This window comes from Rhinopithecus roxellana, chromosome 5, assembly GCF_007565055.1.
Source record: "Rhinopithecus roxellana isolate Shanxi Qingling chromosome 5, ASM756505v1, whole genome shotgun sequence".
Classification (NCBI taxonomy): Eukaryota; Metazoa; Chordata; class Mammalia; order Primates; family Cercopithecidae; genus Rhinopithecus; species Rhinopithecus roxellana.
Genome location: NC_044553.1, coordinates 118,708,082 through 118,733,967, shown reverse-complemented (window position 1 = coordinate 118,733,967; position 25,886 = coordinate 118,708,082). Strand labels below are relative to the sequence as shown.

The window sequence follows — 25,886 nt, the reverse complement described above, 5'->3', positions numbered from 1 at the left end:
AGGCATCCTGAGTGGCTGCCTGGATGGCTGTGCTGATTAGCAGGATTCCGAAGGGAGATCCACCTCTGTTGGAGGACCACTCAGAAGCCTGACTGCCCCTGTAGGCTGCAGAGGCATCCCACCCTGTGTCTCCCCTCCCAGCCAGGGCCACTCATTCAAGCCGCATGTCCTGGGGATAGCACCTGCTATGTGCCTGACAGTGAGTTAGGAATTTGGCCAGCGTTTCATGATGGCCAAACTCAGGGGCAGGAGGATGTCAGCACCCCCTTGCTTTTTTTTTTTTTTTTTTTTTTGAGACAGAGTTTAACTCTTGTTGCCCAGGCTGGAGCACAATGGCATGAACTTGGCTTACTGCAACCTCTGCCTCCTGGGTTCAAGCAATTCTCTTGCCTAAGCCTCCCAAGTAGCTGGGATTACAGGCATGTTCCACCACGCCCAGCTAATTTTGTATTTTTAGTAGAGATGGGGTTTCACCATGTTGCCCAGGCTGGTCTTGAACTCCTGACCTCAGGTGATCCACTGGCCTCTGCCTCCCAAAGTGCTGGGGTTACAGGCATGAGTCATTCACTGCACCCGGCCTCACTCCCTTGCTTTCTATTGGGTAAAGAAAGTAATAAAGAAGTCTCACCCCTTCCACAACCAAAGGTGGGGAGCAGCATTAACCCCTAGCAGAATGCTGGACAGGGGCCCCCTGCTTATTCCCACTGTTTTTGGTATACCAGGCTTTCTCAGGGGATCCCCCCTCCCCAGACTCTCCTATTCCACCCCTACTTTCCTTTCCCAAGACGTGAGGGCCTCAATTCTTGCACACTCCCTTTGCGGTGGTTCCCAGCAAGTCTGGAGACCGCTCAAGTCTGCAGTAACTCCTCCCCTGGGGCCCAGCCCTTGGGAGGGAAAGGTGCGCGTGTTCCTTTAAGGGGCTGGTCTGGCGGGAGCGCGGGGGTTTTTCTGCTGCCGCTTCCTTTCTAGCCTTTTAAGTTCCCCGAAATCCGACTGCCGCCGTGGACCGGGGCAGCTCGCGGCCCCCGAGAGCTCTAGCAGTAGCGGAGCTGCCTGGGGACGGTACGTGGCTCAGGGGTCGCTGAGCTTCTGGGGCTGCGTGCGGGCCGGGTTCCTCTCTCCCCGCTTTGGGTGCCCTGTGGGTTCCCACACCTCCCGGGCAGGGTCGGGGGAAGGGGCAGGAGGCGTGGGTCGGGCACTGCGGAGGCCCGGGCTGAGATGGGCTGTGATCGGGCGAGGGGCGCCCGGGGCACAAGTGGGGAGGGAGCCGCGCGGGGGCGCGGGCAGACTCACGCCAGATCCTCGTGCCCACCGTGAGGGAGCAGAGCCCGAGCGGACCCCCTGGCCTCCGAGACCACCGTCCGCCTCCAGCCCGCTTCCTGCCAGGGGCCGCTTGGCTCTCTCCCCTGTCGTCTGTCTAGGGTCGGCTGCCTCCAGCGCCGTCCGCGGCGCCCTAGGCCCTGCCCCTGGGTATCTGTTGGATGCTCCGGGGGCCCCGGGAGCCCTGGGAGGGGCTGGGGGCAACCTGCGAGGAGGCTGGTGGACCTGAGTCTCTGGACCGCGGCTGGCCGGCTCTGGGCGCCTGGGGCAAACGCAGCGGATGCCTATGGGTTCCAGACCTCGCTCACCGGGGTTCCTGCCCCAGGGACAGCGAGGCCAGAAGGGTAGGGAGGGTGGAGGGCAGAGCCCTGGGTGGGAGATGGCGACCCTCAGGGAGGAACGTAGGCTCGTGCGCAGCCAGGATGGAAACAGCACGGCACTTGGACCCAGTCCTGCCACCAGCTCGCTGGATGGCCACAGGCAGCCTGTGAACCTATTCCGACCTCGGTGTCCAGCGCTGACCCGCGGGAGTGCCTGTGCTCCCTGCAGCAGGGGGCGGCGATTGAGACAGGCCCTGGCTTCTCTCCCGCGACGCCACCTGGGCCAACGGGTTGGGAATGCTGGTAGGAAACCTCTGGCTTTCATTCTCCTGGGGGCTGCAGGTTTCAAAGGCGCGAATCAAGCCTTATGCAAACAGTGACAAGGATGTCAAATTTCTCACTGGGAGCAGCGCTCGTGCAGACCTTGCGGGCGATGCTGCCCCCTTCTGGTACCTTGGGGACTTGTACTCACGGACGGCCCAGTGCGGGCATGCCCCTGGCGAGGAGGTGCCACCCACCCTCCCTCCAAGTCCGGGCTTATTGTTCTTGGTGGAGGGGTCCCTAGCCTAGAGGCGCCTGGGAAAAGCAACGGGCTGGCCATCAGGAAAACTGAATTTTCTCTAAGTTCGAGATATTTGACAAAGATAACGCCTTAGGTAGTTCACTGACCTTCACACTCTTGGCCTCAGTTTCCTCGACGGTGAAGAGGAGGCAGTGGTGAGCACTTTGTCTCATAGGCAGTGAGAGAGGAGAAAGAGCCACTGAGATGGTGTAAGACTTCACTGTATGAACTGCTCACAAGTGTAGTAATAGGTCATATTTTCCCAGTGCTTGTTCCTTATCCCCAAGCATGAAGCAGTATTTTCAGTGCTCTGCAGCTATTCTCTCCCTTAATCTTCACGAAAGTGTTTTCTGGTTGGTATTGTCGTGACCCCTCCCCGCTTTTTTTTGAGATGGAGTTTTGCTCTTGTTGCCCAGGCTGGAGTGCAATGGCTCAATCTCAGCTCACTGCAACCTCCGCCTCCCGGGTTCAAGCGATTCTCCTGCCTCAGCCTCCTGAGTAGCTGGGACTACAAGCGCCCACCACCACACTCGGCTAATTTTTGTATTTTTAGTAGAGATGGGGTTTCACGTGTTGGCCAGGCTAGTCTTGAACTCTTGACCTCAAGTGATCCACCCACCTCGGCCTCCCAAAGTGCAGGGATTACAGGCGTGATCCACCGTGCCTGGCTTGTGACCCTCATTTTAAAGATGAAGAAACTGAGGCTCAGAGAGGTGCAGCGACTTGTCCAATGACAGTGTTAGTAAGTGGGTGGAGCCAGAACTGAATGCAGGCAGCCAATCTGCTTCTAGAGCCTGAAGTCTTTGCCATGTTCATTTGTTGAGCACCTGCTACATGCCAGGGACTAGCTATCATACATCTTACATCTTCTATAATTGTCACCACAGCCCATTACGTTCCTTTTTTTTTTTTTTTTTTTTTTGAGGTGGAGTCTTACTCTGTCAGCCAGGCTGGAGTGCAGTGGTGTGGTCTCAGCTCACTGCAACTTCCAACTTCCGCCTCTTGGGTTCAAACAATTCTCCTGCCTTAGCCACACCAGTAGCTGGGATTACAGGCATCTGCCACCACACCTAGCTGAGTTTTGTATTTTTAGTAGAGACAGGGGTTTCACTGTGTTGGCCAGGCCAGTCTTGAACTCCTGACCTCAGGTGATCCACCCCCTCAGCTTCCCAAAATGCTCTAGGATTACAGGTGTGAGCCACCGCACCCGGCCTTAAGTTCCTTTTTTTACAGATGAGGAAATAGAGGCACAGAGAGGTGAACTTGCCCGAAGTCACTCAGCAGGATGCAGTGTGTCCAGCTTCAATACCGAGCCCAGGTCTGAGTGCCCAGGCAGGACTCCAGAAGATTTGGGGAGCTATTCACTGCCAAGGTGACTGGGCTGGACTTGGTCTTGGGCCTTCCAGCTGGTGGCACCTCTGTGGTGGTCCTGAGGAGCTGGTGGCTGGATAGCCATGGTAGGGGAGTGGAGGTTGTCCATCCCTCCCCTCAGTGGTAGTGGTCAAGGATGGTCAGAGATGGACCTGGGGCAAGGCAGCAACCAAGTGGCAATTGCCACTCCCGACTCCCACCCAGGACTCTGTCCCATGCACTGACCTTAGCATTCAAGGCTGTGCTTGTCCTCAGCCCCTGAGTTCCCCTTTAGTCTTCTCTGGAGAGAGGAAATTTTCTGTTCAGAGAGGTCAAATGACTTTCCCAGGGTCACCCAGCTAGCAGGTGGCAGAGCTAAGACCCAAACTCAATGAGTTTAACTTGAAACCTTGGGTGTGTGTGCTGCTTGTCTCTCAGAGAGGACTGGAAAATGGCCAGCTTCCTCCTGGCCTGTCGTTCTTGGGCACACGGCTGATCTTTTCTTAAAATTCCTTTTGTTTTTCTTTTCTTTTTTTTTTTTTTGAGATGCAGTTTCACTCTGTCGCCTAGGCTGGAGTGCAATGGCATGATGTCGGCTCACTGCAACCTCTGCCTCCCAGGTTCAAGCAATTCTCCTGCCGCAGCCTCCAGAGTAGCTGGGATTCCAGGCACCCACCACCACACCCAGCTATTTTTTGTATTTTTAGTAGAGACGGGGTTTCGCCATGTTGGCCAGGCTGGTCTCAAGCTCCTGACCTCAGGTGATCTACCTTCCTTGGCCTCCAAAGTGCTAGGATAACAGGCATAAGCCACTGCACCTGGCCAATTCCTTTTAATTTTCTTGACATCCCCCTCAATGTGAGGTTACATTACTGCTGAGTTAGCATCCAACAAAAAGAGGTGTTGACCAGATCACAACCCTCCACTTGAAGTGATAAACCAGAGAGCAAGCAAAGCTGGGTGCCCCACAGGAGAGAGGCCAGAAGTGATGGAGATAACCCAGGTTCCTTTTAGCTTGGAAAGGAGGAGCCAGGAGGGGGACATGCAGTTCATTGGCAGTCAGAAAACATCCAGAATGATCCTTTGAGAGTGTAAAGCAGATTCATGCCACTCCTCTGCTGAGACTCTTCAATGTCTTTCTTTCTTAGAATAAATAAATGCCAAGGCACTACATCATGGGGCCTCTGGCCATGACTTAGACGTCATTTCCTGCCACCCTCCCTCTTGTCCCTAGGGCTGTAGTCTTACTGACCTCTGAGCCATTCCTGCCACAGGCCTTTGCATTTGCTGTTCCCTCTCCCTGGAATGCCCATTCTCCCAGGATTTTCCAGGTTTGTGTCTTCATTGTATATCGGGGACCCTCCTGACCCTCCCTGTCCAAAAGGTACCCCTTCTCCTACTTCCTCTTTTCTCTATCACCTGCATCACTCTCACATTACATATATCACACATTGTGGGTTTGTTTTTTTCTTTTTTGTTTGTTTACCCTCCAGAAGTGATGGCCTACTGTGAACTTTCCTTTTGTTCCTGGGTATAATCCCTGACTTTTAGCATCGCACCAATTTAGATGGGCCATATCTTCCTGCACTCCTTGCAGGACTAAGGAGGTTCCCAAACACTGTGGAGTTAACAGTACCAAGGGTGGCAGGGTGTTCCAGGGTCTGGGGGTGATAGAATTGGGGTTGAGAATTTCTATGGGGTTCAGGGCAAGCAAACTGATGCTGAAGCAATGACCATCAAGCTATGGGATCCCCTCAGTGGAGGTCCAAGATGTAGAATGTGTTCTAAAGCTTCTGAGTCCCAAAGGTCCTCAGCCAGTTGAATAGATCAAATAGGAGAAGGGAGGTCAAAATACCTAAGAGACATTATCTTTTGCCTTTATGGGCTAACTCCATAGGAGAATTTAGCATAAGAAAAGAGGGTTTAAGTCACTGGAAATGTGTGAGTCACCCTGGAAGAGCTGCCACTGCCAATTGCATCACATGGAGGGATTGGGGACTGTAACCAGAAAAGATAGAAAAGAGCCCTTCCCCCTTCCACGCAGGCAGCTATCCCCATTCACTCCTTGGCCTTCAGGTAATACCAGAGAGTGGCCCTGGCCAGTTGGCTTCCGTTACTAAGGACCTACTAGGAAATGGCCACTCAAAGATTGAAAAAGAAAAAAAGGAAAAGGACTCAGGTCCCTCACCCCAACTGGGCGGTGGTGACCAGGCGCTTCCACAGGGAAACCTTTCAATTTCACCAGAGAGTGGCCCCGGCCAGAAACCTACAGCTGCCTCTGTGCATAGGCACTGTCCACTGACAGTCCTGAATTGGAAAGGGAAAAAGAGAGAGAGATTGAAAAAAAAAAACAAAAACAAAAACAAAAAACAACAACAACAAAAAAAACAAGCCAGGGTTGCCTTGTATGGAGCAGAGAGGAAAAGGGAAAAAGAGAAAAAATAAATCCCAAACTTTGGGCTTACCTCCTGGCTGGCTCGTCAACATACGTTCCCAGTGGAGGGTCTTGACTACAAGTCATCCAGGTTCTTGGTGTTTTGAACAAAGAACTGGACAAAACGCACAAACAAAGCAACAAAAGAATGAAGCAACAGAAGCACAGATTTACTGAAACGAAAGTACACCCCGCAGAGTGGGAGTGGGCTCCACCATGCAGCTCAAGAGCCTGCGCATTGTGTTTATTGTCTTCTGTTAGAATGTAAACTCCATGAGGACGTCTCTTTTGCCTAGAATGGTGGCTGGCACACGATAGATACATGATAAATATGTGTTGAATGAATGAGACCAAGTCCCAGCTCCTTTATCTGCCTGGGTAAACTTAGGCAAGCATCTTAGCATTTCGGAACCTCAGTTTCCTTGTCTGTATGATGGGGATGATAATTCTGACACTGGGAGGCCCACAGAGACTCGTGTCCATGGAAGTGCACTGACAAGTAGAAGGCAGTCTTTAAATATGACAGATTGGGCTGGGCATAGTGGCTCACACCTGTAATCCCAGCACTTTGGGAGGCTGAGACATGTGAATCACTTGAGGTCAGGAGTTCGAGACCAGCCTGGCCAACATGGCGAAACCCCATCTCTACTAAAAATACAAAAAAAAAAAAAAAAAATTAGCCGGGCATGGAGGTGGGCACCTGTAATCCCAGCTACCCAGGAAGCTGAGGCAGGAGAATCACTTGAACCTGGGAGACTGAGGTTGCAGTGAGCTGAGATCACACCACTGCCCTCCAGCCTGGGTGACTGAGAGTCCATCTCAAAAAAATATGTATTTAAATAAATAAATAAATAAATAAATAAATAAATAAATAAATAAATAAAAATTTATGACAGACTGTTATGGGATTGGCTGACAAGGACTGAACAGAGTTCTGCCTGTACCATCTCCTGGCCCTGTGATCTTTGGATAGTTGCTTCATGTCTCTGTGGCTCTATTCACTTGTGGATTAAATGGGGAGAAAAAAATTATCCTTGCCAACCATGGGGAGCTCTTAGGAGGATCTTGGGAGCTGCTGGATGTAGAAGCCCTTTAAAACCCAGGGAGCAAGTGTGGTGCCAGGCTGAAGGTTGTGAGGGTGTGCTGGGGTTTCTGAGGCTGGGAAGGGGTGCCTCAGAGGCTCAAGTGCTGAGCTCACCAGAGGACAGCAGAAGGTGCTACAGTGTGTTCTGCCTCCGTGCATGTTTCTGAACTGAGACTCATCTCATCCATGATTGGTGAGAATGATGGAGGAACAATGTCAGTATAACATGGAATTGAGTTGGTTCTCATCCATGATTGGTGAGAATGATAGAGGAACAATGTCAGTTTAACATGGAATTGCATTGGTTCAGTAGTGATTTTTCCCAACCCGTGAATGTCTGGAGATTTTTCGTAATTAAATATGAAGCCTTAGCAATGTGTGAGTTCCTTAACATAAATAGTGACAGTCTTGCAGAAAGTGCCGTTCTTTAGTATGCATCCAGAAGTCTCTCGCCATCCTAACTCTTTTTTTGTTGTTGTTTATTTATTTATTTCGAGACGGAGTCTTGCTCTGTCACTCAGGCTAGAAGTGCAGTGGCGCAATCTCAGCTCACTACAACCTCCACCTCCCCTGTTCAAGCCATTCTCCTTCCTCAGCTTCCTGAGTAGCTGGGATTACAGGTGCCTGCCACCGTGCCCAGCTAATTTTTGTATTTTTAGTAGAGACAGGGTTTCGCCATGTTGGCCAGGCTGTTTTTGAACTCCTGACTTCAGGTGATCCACCTGCTTCAGCCTCCTAAAGTGCTGGGATTATAGGCATGAGCCACCACACCCAGCCGCAATCCTAACTCTTGCTGTTCACGCTCCAAACTCAGGAACCAAATAGATTTGGATAACACAGCATCCCTTCCTACCCCACATTTCCAAAATCTAAATATCCAAACTCTCACCATCCCAACCGAAGGATGCAATAGCTATGGTGAAGGAGGAATGCTGGCATGGTTGGCTTAGCTGCTTAACAGAACTAAAAGTTTACTGATAAAACTAGGAATATGATGAAGAAATTGTAAAAACATATCCCTGTGTTAAAAAAAAAAATGGAAGAAGATGACTTCACCTTGGGTCAGACTTTTAATTTTGGTAAATCTGGTTTCTATCAAAACCAAAGCCTCTGAGGACTTACATCTCAAAGGAGGAAGCACTTGTCCCAGTGGTGAAAGCTGCAAGGGGCTGATGGAGGCATCAGTGGGGTGCAGATGTCAGTGGAGTGTTAACGGTGCTAGTTTTTTTTTTTTTAAATTCAGATTGTTCTTATTTTGTTAGCTCTCTGATTACAAAGTTACATGTTTTGAGCAGTCTGTCCTGACTTTATTTCCCTGTAACTCTATTTTTTAATGCATGATTTTGCAAAAATGCACCTTTTTTTTTTCCCCAGAGCTACTAATGTCACTTAGTGGCAGAAACCGCTGCATTTGTTTACCCTTAGGAAGCCCTTTCTCACTGGGGAGTATTTGTGCTAGACCAGCCGCTGTAAGAGGCTGGAAACATTATAAGCAGCAGCTGGGATCCCCTCTGCTCAAGGAGACTCTAGCTGCGCAGGGACAGCGGGGAGCCCGGGACATCAAGCTAAACATCAAGTCTTGGCCCTACTTCCCTCCTGGTTCCAGGTGTGGAGCCTGAAGAAAGGGAGAGGAAATGAACTCTTACAAGGTTTGCTTTGGGCCACTGGGCTGTGTGTGCCACACAATCACCTCCCTGAATTTGGCATTGTGGTTCCAGGCTTTGGGGCTGGAGTGGGTTCGAATCCTAGCTCTGCCACTTCCTAGCTGGATGACCTTGGGCGTATGATTAGTCTCTCTGTGCCTTGGTTTTTTCCATCTGCAAAATGGGAACACTTACAAGCTCACATCTCGGGGTAGTGGTAAGGATTAAATGAGAGAGACCAGGTATAGTGGCTCATGCCTGTAATAACAGCACTTTGGGAGGTGGAGGCGGGCAGAACGATTAAGCCCAGGAGTTCGAGACCAGCCAGGGCAACATGGTGAAATCCCATCTCTACTAGAAATACAAAGAATTAGCTGGGTGTGGTGGCACACACCTGTAATCCCAGCTACATGGGAGACTGAGGCAGGAGAATAGTTTGAACCCAGGAGGTGGAGGTTGCAGTGAGCCGAGATCGCACCACTGCACTCCATCCTGGGCGACAGAGTGAGACTTGACCTCAAAACAAAAACAAAGATAAAATAAATGAGAGAGTAAGTGCTCAGCTGTTAATACTTTTATGCTGATCATAGTAATGCTGTGGCGTGTGTATTTGTTAGGACAAGTGAGGTTAAGCTATGTTGACAAAGAGATGCAGGCCGGGCTTGGTGGCTCACGCCTGTAATCCCAGCACTTTGGGAGACTGAGGTGGGCAGATCACCTGAGGTCAGGAGTTCAAGACCAGCTTGGCCAACATGGCGAAACCCCATTTCTACTAAAAAAAAAAAAAAAAATTACAAAAATTAGCCAGGTGTGGTGGCAGGTGCCTGTAATCCCAGCTACTCAGGAGGCTGAGGCAGGGAGAATTGCTTGAATCTGGGAGTGGAGGTTGCAGTGAGCCGAGATTGTGCCATTGCACTCCAGCCTGGGTGACAGAGCGAGACTTTGTCTCAAAAAAAAAAAAAAAAAAAAAGACGCAAAAAGTGGTGGCTTAAATACTATAGGACTCTGTTTCTCTCTCATGGGACAGTGCAAGTGGAGGAGGTCCAGGGCTGATGGGCGGCTCTGCCATTCAATCTGTGGTTTCTATCTCTGACTCTTAGCTGGCTACTGTGGTTTCCAGAAGGTTGAGGGAAAGAATACCAGGGAAAGGCATCTGTAATTGTTTTAACTGCCAGACCTGGATGTGGCACATGTTATTTCTGCTTGCTGCCATTGACCAGAACTGAGTCACATAGCTCTCCTAGCTGCGAGAGAGGCTGGAAATGCAGTCTTCAGCTGAGCGGCCATACACCCATCTACACCTGTTACTTTCGGAGAAAACTAGAATGCACTGGTGAGAAATATACCAGGGTGAGTTTTATGATCTCCATTTCATAACCGAGGAAACTTGCCCAGAATCTCGCAGTGAATAAGTAGTAGAGGTGGGATTTGAACTCCGATCTTCCAGTTCCCAAACTCTGTACCAGGTTGCCCCATTGTGCTTAGGCCTCCCAGTTCTCTATCGCCAAGGGGCCTTACAGGTGTCAACAGGGGAATGAATTCCTCTTGGACAAGAAGCGGGGCCTCAGAGTTGTTGGTGTCCTGGCTGCAGTGCACAGCATAGATGGCACGTCTGGGCCTCGGGATTTCTGTGAAGATGTCTAAGAGAATGGTGGATTCTGCCTCTCAACTTTCTTTACATCCATTCTCTCCAGCAAGCGCTCCTAACTGTTCTGGAAACAAGAATGTTTACTTCACAATCCCATCACTCTAACAAGCCAATGCTTTGCCTGCCTGCCCGCCCGCCCTCCCTCCTTCCCTCCTTCCCTCCTTCCCTCCTTTCCTTCTTTCCTTCCTTCTGTTCTCCCTTCCGTCCTCCCTTCCTCTTTCTTTTAAGCGTTTCCTGATCTTCTGGGTCCTGTACACAGGCATTCACAAGACCACATGGTTGCAATCATAGCAGAGGCAATTGCATGTTCTGCTTTGTCTATTTTAACTCACACCCTAAGCATTCTTCCACGTTGCTACATGATAATCATAGTTATGTTTGCAGCTGCCTGCTGTCATTCTGGTCTTGCTGCCCCCAGGTCCACCTTCCACTCAGTCCCTGCAGGGAAGTATCTTAAGATGTGAGTCTGATCCTGTGACTTCTCTGCTTAAAGCCATCACTGGCCCCCAGGACAAAGGATAGGCTTCTGGCCAGGTGTGGTGGCTCATGCCTATAATCCCAGCACTTTGGGAGGCCGAAGTGGGTGGATCACTTGAGGCCAGGAGTTTGAGACCAGCCTGGCCAACATGGCGAAACCCCGTTTCTACAAAAAATATAAAAATTAGTGGGGCATGTTGGTGCGTACCTGTAATCCCAGCTACTCGGGAGGCTGAGGCACGAGAATCACTTGAACCCAGGAGATGGAGGTTGCAGTGAGCTGGGATCTTGCCACTGCACTCCAGCTTGGACGACAGAGTGAGATTCTATCTTAAAAAAAAAATAAAAATAGGATATGCGGCCGGGCGCGGTGGCTCAAGCCTGTAATCCCAGCACTTTGGGAGGCCGAGACAGGGCGGATCACGAGGTCAGGAGATCGAGACCATCCTGGCTAACACGGTGAAACCCCGTCTCTACTAAAAATACAAAAAACTAGCCGGGCGAGGTGGCGGGCGCCTGTAGTCCCAGCTACTCGGGAGGCTGAGGCAGGAGAATGGCGTGAACCCGGGAGGCGGAGCTTGCAGTGAGCTGAGATCCGGCCACTGCACTCCAGCCTGGGTGACAGAGCAAGACTCCATCTCAAAAAAAAAAAAAAAAAAAAAAAATAGGATATGCTTCTGGGCCTGACACCCAAGGCGTGCAGACACTGGCCCTGGTGACCCCCTTACCTCCTCTCCCCCATGGCAGCCAGGGTATTTGCAGGAAGCCGAATCCAGCCCAGATGATTCCAATGAAGAAACTTTAATGGAGGAATGACTTCTAGAGAGCAGGGTAAAGGGACCCAACAAGGAAGCTGGGGACGCAGAGACCAGCAGCAGCAGACACTGTGTGGCAGAGGCACTGGGGTGGCAAGGGAGCCGGGAAACAATGCCCGGTCTTCCTTCTCTTCCCTCTCTGTCATCTTCTCTGAGTGCCTCCCATTGGCTCTATCCCACCAGAAGCCAGAGGGCTGGGGAACTGAGACAAGTGACCCACAGGGACCAATACATGTCAGAGAAGGACAGATGATGGACCTGGTGGGTGTGTGGGACAAATGAAGGAACCCCTGTATACCCCCAGCACACCCAGGATCAGGACTCTTGCTGGCATCTGCACCTTTGTAGTGGCAATGCCCTACTGGATAAACCTGTCAGTTCTCCACCTGGCAAACTCCTGTACCTTCAGTCTCATTTGGACATTCGTGTTTCTGTACCTCCATCTTGGTACTCACCACACAGCAATCGAGACTGCCTGCCCACGACTCTGCCCCCTCCCTGGACCAAGCTCCTTCAAGGAGTGACCCCATCTTTTAATTGTTGAGAGTGTGCAGTAAATGGTAGGTGAGCAGGGCTAGGGTGACATGAGTGAGGCAGTAGCCCTCAGTGTGAGGTTTAAGCTGGGGAGGAAGGGGGTTTGCTAAAAATCTTAGTAATCAAGACATAATATTTTAATGCAATATTAAAAAAAATCAAATCATCAAACTACAGCCCATGGGTGGGCTACCTCTTTTATTTGAGTGCTCACCCAAACTGGAATAGCTCCCAAGACCTCTAGCATGGTGTTCAAAAATTATTTTTGAGTTGGGCTTAGTGGCTCATGCCTATAATCCCAGCACTTTGGGAGGCCGAGGAGGGTGGATCACCTGAGGTCAGGAGTTCGAGATCAGCCTGGCCAACATGGGGAAACCCTGTCTCTACTAAAAATACAAAAATTAGCCGGGCATGTTAGCACGCGCCTGTAATCCCAGCTACTCAGGAGGCTGAGGCATGAGAATCACTTGAACCCAGGAGGTGGAGGTTGCAGTGAGCTGAGATTGTGTCACTGCACTCCAACCTGGGTGACAGAGCAAGACTTTTTCTCAAAAAAAAAAAAAAAAAAAAATTATTTTTGACCTTACTCGGTGCAGTGGCTCACACCTGTAATCCCAGCACTTTAGGAGCCGAGGTGGGTGGATCTCTTGAGGCCAGGAGTTTGAGACCAGCCTGGCTAACACGGTGAAACCCTGTCTCTACTAAAAAATTCAAAAAATTAGCCGGGTGTGGTGGTGGGTGCCTGTAGTCCCAGCTATTCGGGGGGCTGAGGCAAGAGAATAGGGTGAACCTGGAAGGCGGAGCTTCCCCTGCACTCAAGCCTGGGTGACAGAGCGAGACTCTATCTCAAAAAAAAAAAAAAAAAAAAAAAAATTAGCTGGGCATGGTGGCTTACACCTGTGATCCCAGCTAGGTGGGAGGCTGAGGCACAAGAATCACTTGAACCCGGGAGGCAGAGGTTGCAGTGAGCTGAGATCGCGCCATTGCACTCCACTCTGGCCACAGAGTGAGACCCTTTCTCAAAAAAACAAAAAACAGGCTGGGCGCGGTGGCTCACGCATGTAATCCTACCACTTTGGGAGGCCAAGGCAGGTGCATTAGGAGATCGAGACTATCCTGGCTAAGGCAGTGAAACCCCGTCTCTACTAAAAATACAAAAAGTTAGCCGGTTGTGGTGATGGGCGCCTGTAGTCCCAGCTACTCGGGAGGCTGAGGCAGGAGAATCTCTGGAACCCAGGAGGCAGAGGTTGCAGTGAGCCAAGATCACACCACTGTACTCCAGCCTGGGTGACAGAGCAAGACTCTATCTCAAAAAAAAAAAAAAAAAAAGCAGGACTCATCTTTGCTTAACATACCATCGATGCACCCTGATATTTTCTGTTCTAGTTTAGCTTATTTGGTGTCATTTAAAAATGCTGCTCATAACCTTTCTTTGTTTCTTTCTTTCTTTCTTTTTTTTTTTTTGAGACAGAGTTTCACTCTTGTTGCCCAGTCTGGAGTACAATGGCATGATCTTGGCTCACCGCAATCTCTGCCTTCTGGGTTCAAGCGATTCTCCTGCCTCAGCCTCCCAAGTAGCTGAGGATTACAGGCATGTGCCACCACACCCGGCTAATTTTGTATTTTTAGTAGAGATGGGGTTTCTCTATTGACTAGGCTGGTCTTGAACTCCCGACCTCAGGTGATCTGCTTGCCTCAGCCTCCCAAAGTGCTGGGATTACAGGCCTGAGCCACCATGCCCGGCCTGCTCATAACCTTTCAAATTCAAACCTCTGGCTTGAAAAACATTGAGCCTGTCGTATCGTCCTGCTTGATTTTCTCTATTGTCTTTTAGCTGCCTGTTACTTCCTTCTTATAATTTGTCTCTTTGCTGATCTCCCATCTTGCCTTCGGGGTGCAGTTCCCTGAAAGCAGGAACCTCATCTAGCTTGTCACTGCTGTCTTCTCAGCTCCGGGAACAGCATCTGGTACACAGGTGGCAGGTGTCCTGCAGTGAGCTGTTGAGCAAACGAGTGAATGGTGTTGGAGTAGAGGGGATGCGGGCCCTCGAAGCTGGGCTTTTCTAATTGCTTTGTTTTCCTCCCCTTCCCAGTTTGCCCTGGGGCCCCAGCCTGGCCCGGGTTGCCCTGGCATGAGGAGATGGGCCTGCTGCTCCTGGTCCCATTGCTCCTGCTGCCCGGCTCCTATGGACTGCCCTTCTATAATGGCTTCTACTACTCCAACAGTGCCAACGACCAGAACCCAGGCAACGGTCATGGCAAAGGTAGGCGACATCCTCCACCTAGCTCTTTGCTCCCTTGGGTGACCTAGATTTCCCTGGCTCTTGCTGTGATCTGTGGGTTCCAGGCTGGGACAGGGACATTCCAGCAGGGCCCTGTAGTGGACCAGCTTGCTTCGCAGACAGAGGAAGGGGTGATTTCGTTTCCCTGTGTTTGCCAGCCCCCTAGGCATGGGGCCCAATTCACTTAGGCTTTTTACTTTCCCTAAACGTCTTGCCAATTGTTCAGGGTCCAGCTTAAATGTGTCCTCCCTGGTCCGCCCGGTGGAAAGGGGACTTCGGGTCAAATAGATGTGAGTTTGAATCTTCTTTTGTTTTGTTTTTGAGATAGAGTCTCACTCTGTTGCCGAGGCTGGAGTGCAGTGGCGCGATCTCGGCTCACAGCAACCTCCGCCTCCCAGGTTCAAGCGATTCTCCTGCCTCAGTCTCCCAAGTAACTGGGATTACAGGCATGTGCCACCACCCTGGCTAATTTTTGTATTTTTAGTAGAGACAGGGTTTCGCCATGTTGTCCAGGCTGGTCTTGAACTCCTGACCTCAGGTGATCCACCCACCTCAACCTCCCAAATTGCTGGGATTACAGGCATGAGCCACCATGCCTGGCCCGAGTTTCAGTCTTATAATTCTACCTCTTACTAGCTGTGTGGCCTTGGGCAGGGAACTTTTTAAAGTAGCAGTTATTGTGCACCCATCATGGGTTGGGCGCGCTTCTAGATATTTTGCATATGTTGTCTCTTATAATCACAAAAGCCCTGACGTAGGCAAGGGTGAAAATACACTTTTTTTTTTTTTTTTTTTTTGACGGAGCCTCACTTTGTCATCCAGGCTGGAGTGCAGTGGCACAATCTTGGCTCACTGCAGCCTCTGCCTCCCAGGTTCAAGTGATTCTTCTGCCTCAGCCTCCCGAGCAGCTGGGATTACAGGCATCTGCCACCACACCCAGCTAATTTTTGTACTTTTAGTAGAGACGGGGGGGGGGGGGGGGGGGCGGGGTTTGCCATGTTGGCCAGGCTGGTCCTGAACTCTTGACCTCAGGTGATCCACCCGCCTCAGTCTCCCAAAATGCTGGGATTACGGGCGTGAGCTAACAAGCCCTGCCGAAAATACACATTTTTTTTTTTTTTTTTTTTTTTTTTTGAGACGGAGTCTCGCTCTGTCGCCCAGGCTGGAGTGCAGTGCCCGGATCTCAGCTCACTGCAAGCTCCGCCTCCCGGGTTTACGCCATTCTCCTGCCTCAGCCTCCCAAGTAGCTGGGACTACAGGCACCCGCCAACTCGCCCGGCTAGTTTTTTGTATTTTTTAGTAGAGACGGGGTTTCGCCGTGTTAGCCAGGATGGTCTCGATCTCCTGACCTCGCGATCCACCCGTCTCGGCCTCCCAAAGTGCTGGGATTACAGGCTTGAGCCACCGCGCCCGGCCGAAAATACACATTTTTAACCACTAGTGCAGCATGGGTGCTGACCAGGCTGAATTGATGCTGCTTGCCCTCACAGCCTGAAAGTAGATTCTGTTATCATCTGTTCTTGTAGATGAGCAAACTGAGGCTCAGAGAGTTAATCCAATTGTCCAGGTCACACAGCTATTAAAAAGACAAGCTGAGGGCTGGGTGCAGTGGCTCATGCCTATAATCCCAGCAATTTGGGAAGCTGAGGTGGGCAAATCACTTGAGGTCAGGAGTTCGAGGCCAGCCTGGCCAACATACCAAAACCTACTAAAAAATACAAAAAATTGGCCAGGTGCAGTGGTTCATGCCTGTAATCTCAGCACTTTGGGAGGCCGAGGCGGGCGGATCATGAGGTCAAGAGATTGAGACCATTCTGACCAACTTGGTGAAACCCTGTCTCTACTAAAAATACAAAAGTAGCTGGGCATGGTGGCAGGTGCCTTTAATCTCAGCTACTCAGGAGGCTGAGGCAGGAGAATGGCGTGAACCCAGGAGGTGGAGGTTGCAGTGAGCTAAGATCGCGCCACTGCACTTCAGCCTGAACGACAAACTGAGACTATCTCAAAAACAAAACAAAACAAAAAAAACCCCAAAAACTTAGCCGGGTGTGGTGGTGTGCACCTGTAATCCCAACTACTTGGGAGGCTGAGGCATAAGAATTGCTTCAACCTGGGAGGAGGAGGTTGCAGTAAGCTGAGATCACGCCGCTGCACTCCAGCCTGGGTGACAGAGCGAGACTCTGCCTCAACAACAACAATAACAAAAAACTTGTTCCACTTGTTTGTGGAAGGAACGAACCAGATTGCTGGTCTCAGTAATACCCAGCACCTGCCATGAAGAGCTCACAGCCTGGTTCAGAGATGACACATGAACTTGCAAGCACAGGGCTGGGTGTTTCTCACCTTTCCCTCTGCCTTTGAGTAGATGATTGTGCCTGCAGAGAAAATTTCCCCCTTTTATTAGTCTCCTAGGTCAGCTGTAACAAATTAACACAAACTTGGTGGCTTGAAACAACAGAAATGTATTCTCTCACTGCTTTAGGCACCAGAAATCCAACATTAGTTTCACTGTGCAGAAATTGAGGTATGGATAGGACTGTGCCTCCTCGGGGCTCTTGGAAAGAATCTGTTCTTGCCTTGCCTCTTTCAGTTCTGGTGGCTGCTGGCATTCCTTGCCTGTAGCTGCCTCACTCCAATTTCTGCCTCCATGGCTACTTGGCCTTCTCCTCTTTTATGTGGAAATCTCCCTCTGCCTCCCTCTAAACAGGTACTTGCGTATTTGCATTTAGGGCCCATCTGGAAAATTCAGGATACCCTCCCCACTCAACATCCTTAGTTTAACCTCATCTGCAAAGTCCATTTTGCCACATGAGGTAATGTTCACAAGTTCTAGGGATTAGGATTTAGGGTATTTTGGGAGGCCATTATTTAGCCTACCACACCCTTTTCCTTCAAAATTTATTTTGTTGTACAAGCACTACTTTATTTGTTTATTTATTTATTTATTTATTTTTGAGACAGAGTCTTGCTCTGTCACCCAGGCTGGAGTGCAGTGGCATGATCTTGGCTCACTGCAAGCTCCGCCTTCTGGGTTCATGCCATTCTCCTGCCTCAGCCTCCCAAGTGGCTGGGACTACAGGCGTCCACCACCACGCCCAGCTAATTTTTTCTATTTTTAGTAGAGATGGGGTTTCACTGTGTTAACCAGGATGGTCTCAATCTCCTGACCTCGTGATCTGCCCGCCTCAGCCTCCCAGAGTGCTGGGATTACAGGTGTGAGCGACTGTGCCGGGCCTACAAGCACTACTTTATTGAGATTTGTGGAATTTAAAAAACTTAAACTTCCTAACCATAGTTTCACCACACTACCAGGCCGACATTTAATTTTTCTCTCTCCCTTTTGTCCCTGAATATGCAAGCAAAGTCATATATAATCCCCCCACCCAGGGGAACCACTGCTGACTTTTTAGGTATCTCTTTCTAGCCTTTCCTTTTTTTTTTTTTTTTTTTTTTGAGATAGGGTCTCACTCTGTCACCCAGGCTGGAGTGCAGTGGTGTGATCTCTGCCTCCTGGGCTCAAGAGATTCTTCCACTTTAGCCTTCTGAGTTAGCTGAGGCTACAGACGTGCACCACCGTGCCCAGCTAATTTTTGTATTTTTAGTAGAGATGGGGCTTCACCATATTGGCCAGGCTAGTCTCGAACTCCTGGCCTCAAGTGATCTGCCTGCCTCAGCCTCCCAAAGTGCTAGGATTACAGGCGTGAGCCACCACACATGGCCGAGGCTTTCCTTTACGATTTAGAAAACGTTCTTCCAACAAAAATCAGCTCATGTCATACATGTGATTTTGTAGTCTCCCTTATCACCTCATAGAATATAAATAATTTTCTAAGTCAACGAATGAATGTACATCTACCAGATTATTTTACATGGCTGTATAGTATTTTATCATATGGATATACATTTTCATTTTATTCAGGTTAAAGCTTCAAAGGTAGCTTTACTCGAGAGTTGGGAAGAACCAAGGAAGTGGCCCCTAAATGATAGCCCTGCTTCGTATCTATTGGACACTTTCTGTGTGCCAGGCCTGCCTTACCTAATTCAACCTTATCACAGCCCTCTGTAGGGACTGTAATTAACCCATTCTACAAATGAGGAAGCTGAGGCTTGAATTCCCTGGATTACACAGCTGGGAAAAGGTGGAACCAAGATGCAAGCCCGGACTGCCTGACTCCAAACCTCTGTACCTACTGCCTCTGCAGAGCAGGACAGCTCTAACCTGAATGAGCCTGAGAGTCCTCTGGAGGCTGGACCCCATTCCCAGAGTCTCTGATGCACTGGGACCCAACAATGTACATTTCTGACAAATTCCTGGTGATGCTAATGCTACTGACCCGAGGGCCACACTTGGAGGCCTCTACATATGGCAATCATTCACCTTAGGTACAGCTCTATAGCTCTTTTTCAGCATGGTTCCTCTACAGTGAACCTCCCGTCTCCTGCTTACCCATGAGGCTGCCCCTTGCCTCCACCTTTTTAATTAATTGAGTTGTTTTTATTTTGTTTTCAGCAACAGAGTCTTGCTGTCTCACGCAGTCTGGAACGCAGTGGTGCGATCATGACTCACTGCAGCCTCGACCCCCTGGGCTGAAGCAATACTTCCACCTCAGCCTCCCGAGTAGCTGGGACCACAGGCACATGCCACCATACTCAGCTAGTTAAAAATTTTTTTTTTTTGTAGAGACAGGGTCTTGCTGTGTTGCCCAAGCTGGTCTCAAACTCCTGGGCTGAAGCGATCCTCCTGTCTTGGCCTCTCAAAGTGTTGGGATTACAGGCGTGAACCACCATGCCTGGCCCCTGTCCCCCACCTTGAGTAAATCAAGCATGTCTTGAAGTCTAGACCCAAGAGAATGAATCAGTGAGGTCCCAATAGGGGCTCTCCAGTGAAAGAAGAGGCAGCCTTAGCCTGTGAACTTGATTCTTTTGTTGCATGTTGAGGTCTGTGTGTATTTGTAACTTGGAGCCCTGAGCATAGTCTCCTTTAGAAGTTCTGCCCTTAGCTCACTAGGCTGCTCGGTATCTGGGAAGAGTTATGGCAGACAGCTGGACAAGAGAGTAAAGCTGGGGCTGTGCTGTCCTCTGGCCAGTGTGGTGGGGAAGGAAACTCTGAGGGATTCCTATCAGGGCCGCTTGTCCTGGCCATGTACTTCATGTGGGATAGCTCTTGTTGCCTGCTCCATTGGTTAGATTTTGATACATAACAAACCACCCAAAACTTAGTGACTTGTTTAAGATGACAGCTGTTTTTTTAGCTCATGATTCTGTGGGTCAGCACTTTGGAGTGGGCTCCATTTCTTCAGGTCTTGCAGTTGGGTCTTGCAGATGTGCCTGCCCGTGGTGGGCAGGTCAGCGGGGGGCTGGTTGCTGTAGGATGGCCTCAGCTGGGGCGCTCTGTCTCTGTTCTGTGTAGTCTCTCATCCTCTAGCAGGCAAGCCTGGCCATGTGCTCATGGTGGCTGGCAAAGTCCTAAGAAAAAGAGTGGAAGCAGCAAGGCCCTCTGGGGCCTATGCTCAGAACAGGCATGATGAATAGTCACTTCCAAGGCATTCAGTTGGCAAAGCCAGCACAGATTCAAGGGGTGGGGGAATAAATGTCATCTGTTGATGGAAGGATATGCAAAGTCACACTGCAGAGCATGTGGATCCAGGGAGGGGTGGAGCATGGTGGCCATTTTTGCAATCTGAGCCTGGAGGAGCCGCGGATGAGGGGGTGAGGTGGCCCTTGCAGGGGTACGGATGTGCTGCAGCAGGTCTCATCTGCACCCTATCTCTCCCCCAAGACCTCCTCAATGGAGTGAAGCTGGTGGTGGAGACACCCGAGGAGACCCTGTTCACCTACCAAGGGGCCAGTGTGATCCTGCCCTGCCGCTACCACTACGAGCCGGCCCTGGGCTCCCCAAGGCGCGTGCGCATCAAATGGTGGAAGCTGTCGGAGAACGGGGCCCCAGAGAAGGATGTGCTGGTGGCCATCGGGCTGAGGCACCGCTCCTTTGGGGACTACCAAGGCCGCGTGCACTTGCGGCAGGAGAAGGAGCATGATGTCTCGCTGGAGATCCAGGATCTGCGACTGGAGGACTATGGGCGTTACCGCTGTGAGGTCATTGATGGGCTGGAGGATGAAAGCGGTCTGGTGGAGCTGGAGCTGCGGGGTGAGACCCTGACGGGGACTAGGTGACATTGGGACCTGAGAGCAGAGGGGAGAGGACCAGAGAAAACATCCAGATCTCTGTGCTTTAGACATTTAAAAGTACTTAATTCTCAAAACAACCCACAGGGAAGCTACTGTTATCAACCCCATTTTACAGGTGAGGAAACTGAGACACAGAGAGGTCAAGTAACTTACCTAAGGTCACACAGCTTGTAAATGACAGAGCTGGGGTCTGAACCCAAGCACCCAGCCTCTAGAATCTGTTCCCCTCTACCCGCTGTCATTCACATCCCATTCAGAGAGAGGAAAACCAGAGCTGGCCCCACAGCTCATTAGAGATAGAGCTGAGATTTAAGCAAGGTTAGCGGGTAACACAAGTGAATGAGGCAGCCCAGTGTGAGATAATGGGAGGGGAGTGGTGGGGACTGGGCACACTCCTGAGCCCTTGTCCTGTCCCCAGGGAGCTCCCACCCTACTCAGGCCCAGTTGATGATGCCATGCCGGAATGCAGGCCCCACTCTGCCAAATTTTCTGGCCTGACAAGATAAGCTTATATTTTTATGTGAGATCTCCTGATTTTTATGTAAAAACCTCCTTTTAAAAACAAAAAACAAAAAACAAAACCAACCAAACAAAAAAAAAACCCCAAAAAACAAAAACCAAATACCCAATGCTGTCCAAACCAGCCACACCCTGCAAGCCAGATCTTGTATGTGAGGTCCGTGTTTGATCTTTAATTTGTATTTACCTTCTCTGTCTCTAGGATGGGGCTGTGTGTCCTCATCTCTCTCCCACATGTTAAGGGCAGTTTGGGCATAGAGGAAGGTGACCTGACTAGCCCCAGCCCATCCCAGCTGTGACATCTGGGTAAATGTCTCATCCCCCTTAGAACCCTGGCCTCTCAGGTGTAAAATGGGGTATCACAATCTTTCCTCCTTTACCTCCCAAGGAGGTAATGAGGATAACATGTACATCCTTAAAATGCATTCTCCGTCTTTGCCGCAAGTGTCCACATGGCTTACATGATGGCTCAGAGGGGCCACATTCCTCATTCCTGAACTTGGGGTGGCAGTGGAGTTGGGGAGAACCTGCAAGAGTCATTGGTCTGGGGTCTGCAGGGGCAGCCTAGAGAAACAGGGAGCCCTCACCCCATTCCTGGGGCTGCAAGGGCTAGGAATTTGGGGTGGAACCAGGCATGAAACAGTCCCCCTGCAAACACATGTGGAGGCTGCAAGCTGATTGTCAGAGCCCATGGGCTTCTCTGCCACCCAACCTGGCTTTGCCCAGGTGCCTGGCTTCCTGCCCTGATGAGATTGGAGGTTTGGGGCTCAGGCTATTCCCAGGTCCTTGGCCACAGGGAGGAGATTCCAAAGACTCTGGGTAAACAACAGCAGTCAAGTGGTGGCCTTCCCAGACTCCTAGGGTCACCTCTACTCCTTAAGGTTTCATTGACTTGGTAGAGACTGCATCTCAGAAATTTAAAAACTTTTTATTAGAATAAAATTTCAAACATGAACATATCTTTTGAGGAAAGCCTGTGGCCCCCATCAGACCCTGGCCACAAGGAGAGAAACTGCCTGCCCCAGGACCTCCCTGCCTTTGAGCCTTCTTTATGGAAAGGCCCTTCCCCACCCCTCTCCCCATGCCCTCTAGGGCCTCTCCTTCTCCTGAAAATCATCTGCCACACGTGGAAAGTTCCTTGCATTTTCCTAGGAAATTTCCACATTAATAATAACATACACTATCAGGTCCCAGCTAATGAGTGGGGAGCTGGGAGTCAAACCTGGCCCCTAGAGCCCAAAGTCCGGGCTTGTCTGGAGAAGATGGCACAGCCTCACTGGGGGTCTGGCAACAGCCTTGTGTATTAGGTATCGTTTCCCTTCTATTGTTGGGGTCATTAATTGACTAATTCATTACCTTAACTCATGGATGTCTTCTGAGTACTGCTGTGAATGAGCTGAGTCTCAGGAGAGAGGCAGCAACGGACAGGAGGTCAGAGGTTAGCTGAGTTTTTCTGAGGGACAATGTATGTGTGTGTGTGTTGCAGGGAGCACATGTCCCAGTGAAGGTGGGAGGAGAGTGGGGTGTCCAGCCAGCTGGGCCCCTGGCCACCCCCTAAGCTCCTCTTTCCTCCCCCCACAGGTGTGGTCTTTCCTTACCAGTCCCCCAACGGGCGCTATCAGCTCAACTTCCATGAGGGCCAGCAGGTCTGTGCTGAGCAGGGTGCGGTGGTTGCCTCCTTTGAGCAGCTCTTCCGGGCCTGGGAGGAGGGCCTGGACTGGTGCAACGCGGGCTGGCTGCAGGACGCCACGGTGCAGTACCCCATCATGCTGCCCCGGCAGCCCTGCGGTGGCCCGGGCCTGGCACCTGGCGTGCGAAGCTACGGCCCCCGCCACCGCCGCCTGCACCGCTATGATGTATTCTGCTTCGCCACTGCCCTCAAGGGTGAGTGGAATGGCCAAGCCCAGGCCTGCGGGTTTGGTGGCCATCTAGGACCTGTGGGAGGGCAGCTTCTGGGGAGCTCTGGCCCCCTCTGCTGGCTCTGCTGGCACTGCCACCTGGAGGCCAAGAGCACCAGTCACCCTTGAAGCAGCGTCTGGTTGAGTTTCGAATGTTTTGCTGCTGCTGCTGCTTTATGCCGATCATTGGTTTCTTCATTCATCAAATATTTACTGAGTGCCTACCATATGCTGGAGCCTAGACTAGACTCCAGGGAATCACAGACAAATAAAACACAGCCTGTCTTCACAAAGCAGCTCATTTCACAGGAAGATGAGCAAGTAAACACCGAAACTGGTTCAGTGTCATATGCCAAGCCCTTGGAAAAGTATCTGACACATAGTAGGTGTTCAGTAAATGACCGAATGGGTGAGAAACGCTGACTGGTCCAGCCTAGGTGGGGTGTCCACCCAGGGTGCAAATAGGGAAGGGTGGTGGGGGAGTGCAGACATGACTGGAGGGACCCAGGTTCTATGGCAGGTGGGACGGAGCTTTCTGGGAGAGGGTGAAGATTAGGAAGTGTTCTCTGCAGATGCCTGCAGTATGGTAGCTCCCTGGGCTCAGATGGGTCTTTGGGGCTGGCATCTCTGCAGGCCCCGCTGTGCTCTCTGGCTGCCCCCTGTGCTGTCCGGCACTCATGCCCCCTTTTCCCCAGGGCGGGTGTACTACCTGGAGCACCCTGAGAAGCTGACACTGACAGAGGCAAGGGAGGCCTGCCAGGAAGATGATGCCACAATCGCCAAGGTGGGACAGCTCTTTGCCGCCTGGAAGTTCCATGGCCTGGACCGCTGCGACGCTGGCTGGCTGGCAGATGGCAGCGTCCGCTACCCTGTGGTTCACCCGCATCCCAACTGTGGGCCCCCGGAGCCTGGGGTCCGAAGCTTTGGCTTCCCTGACCCACAGAGCCGCTTGTACGGTGTTTACTGCTACCGCCAGCACTAGGACGTAGGGCCCTCCCCTGCCGCATTCTCTCACTGGCTATGTATTTATTGAGTGGTTCGTTTTCCCTTGTGGGTTGGAGCCATTTTAACTGTTTTTATACTTCTCAATTTAAATTTTCTTTAAACACTTTTTTACTATTTTTTTTGTAAAGCAAACAGAACCCAATGCCTCCCTTTGCTCTTGGACGCCCCACTCCAGAAATCCTGCCTGCTCCCCTGGGCCATTTGTGGTTTTGTGGGCTTCTGGAGGGTTCCCCACCATCCAGGCTGGTCTCCCTCCCTTAAGGAGGTTGGTGCCCAGAGCGGGCGGTGGCGTGTCCAGAATGCCACTGGGAGTCAGGGCATGGTGGGCACAGTTCTCCCTGCCCCTCAGCCTAGGGGAAGAAGAGGGCCTCGGGGGCCTCCGGAGCTGGGCTTTGGGCCTCTCCTGCCCACCTCTGCTTCTCTGTGAAGCTGCTGACCCCAGTCTGCCCACTGAGGGGCTAGGGCTGGAAGCCAGTTCTAGGCTTCCGGGTGAAATATGAGGGAAGGGAGAAATTCCCCTCTCCATTCCCCTCCCCCTCTTGGTTCCAAAGAATCTGTTTTGTTGTCATTTGTTTCTCATTTTTCCCTGTGTGGGGAGAGGCTCTCAGGTGTGTGTACTTTCTTTGGACAATAAATGGTGCTATGACTGCCTTCCGCCATCCCCAGTCCTTTTCTGTGTTTCCATCTCATTTGGTCTCAGGGCGCAGGCCCCTGCCTGGTGGGTGTGATGGGGGCAGTTCTAGCTCAGGCTTCGTAGGTTGGCTGGGTCAGGTCCCTGGGGTGAACAGGGAACTCTGTGGACTGGTTCTAGCCTTGCCTGCTCAATGGTTCACCTGGTCCTGGGTGCTGGCCTAGTGGCAGAGGACCTGGCTTGTGTCTTCACCATCCCCACCCCTTGGCAGTGTGTCTGTCTGTGTGAGGCCCAGCAGAAGAGTCAGAGGTGCCTCTCAGAAGACAGAGGAAGCTGTGGCCCTCCAGAGGACCTCAGAGGCCAGGGATCTAGGGGCCAGTGCTCCGTATGCCTCACCCTTTGCCACCCACTCCCACCCTCGCCTCAGGGAACTTGTTGCCTTGCGCAGGAACGCCTCTGCCACTCACCAACCAATTATTCAATCAGTTCTTCCCTTAGCTCAGTGCTCCTTATAGTGTGGTTCATAGCATCAGCATCACTGGGATCTTGTTAGAAGTGCAAATTCCTGGGCCGCACCAGAGACCTGCTGAGTCAGAAAGCCTGGGGTGTGGACCTACACCCTCTGTCGTCACTAAGCCCTTTAGGTGATTCTGATGCATGCTTAAGTTTGAAAACCACTGACAGTTGCACCACCAACTAATCAGTTCATTAATAGTTAGTTAAGTAATGATTGAGTGCCTACTATGTGACCAGTGCTGTACACTCTACTTTGGCCCACTGTTCTTTCTAGAGGTAGAGGTACAAGTATATATCTACGAACAAACAACTGTACACACGCCCACGCCTGAAAAGATACCAGGACCCAGGAACTCACACTGGCATGCACGAACCAACACACACACACACATTCACAAAGGCTCAATGGCATGTCCAGCGACTGTGATGAGGGAGGCGTCTGAGGAGGTGGCACTGGTAGAAGGACACTGCCTGGCATGCATGTGCAGGCTCAACTCTCAAGGTTTGTTGGGGGAATCCGTAAGCAATTGGAATTGTTTTCATTGCTATTCTACAGTGTACTTTTTCTGAGACAAAGTCTTGCTCTGTTGCCCAGGCTGGAGTGCAGTGATGCAATCTTGGCTTACAGCTCACTGCAACCTCTACCTCCCAGGTTCAAGC

The 25,886-nt window shown here is 51.0% G+C and overlaps 1 protein-coding gene across 1 annotated transcript; it reads left to right on the top strand.

The window, feature by feature from the left end:
* Positions 1-894: 894 nt before the first annotated feature.
* Positions 895-24,738, top strand: HAPLN3 (hyaluronan and proteoglycan link protein 3). The gene is made up of 5 exons (XM_030930151.1): positions 895-1,062; positions 14,280-14,450; positions 20,248-20,616; positions 22,758-23,060; positions 23,770-24,738. Exons 2-5 carry the CDS (start codon positions 14,327-14,329, stop codon positions 24,054-24,056), a joined length of 1,083 nt encoding a protein of 360 aa, XP_030786011.1. The 5' UTR covers positions 895-1,062; positions 14,280-14,326; the 3' UTR covers positions 24,057-24,738.
* The last annotated feature ends 1,148 nt before the right edge of the window (positions 24,739-25,886 follow it).

What these genes read in the sequence shown, in the direction of transcription:
- HAPLN3 (XM_030930151.1), top strand. Translation starts at nt 14,327, where the DNA reads ATGGGCCTGCTGCTCCTGGTCCCATTGCTCCTGCTGCCCGGCTCCTAT. An exon ending in GGTGGAGCTGGAGCTGCGGG is followed by an intron (nt 20,617 to 22,757) that starts GTGAGACCCTGA and finishes CTCCCCCCACAG; the next exon opens with GTGTGGTCTTTCCTTACCAG. An exon ending in CTTCGCCACTGCCCTCAAGG is followed by an intron (nt 23,061 to 23,769) that starts GTGAGTGGAATG and finishes CCTTTTCCCCAG; the next exon opens with GGCGGGTGTACTACCTGGAG.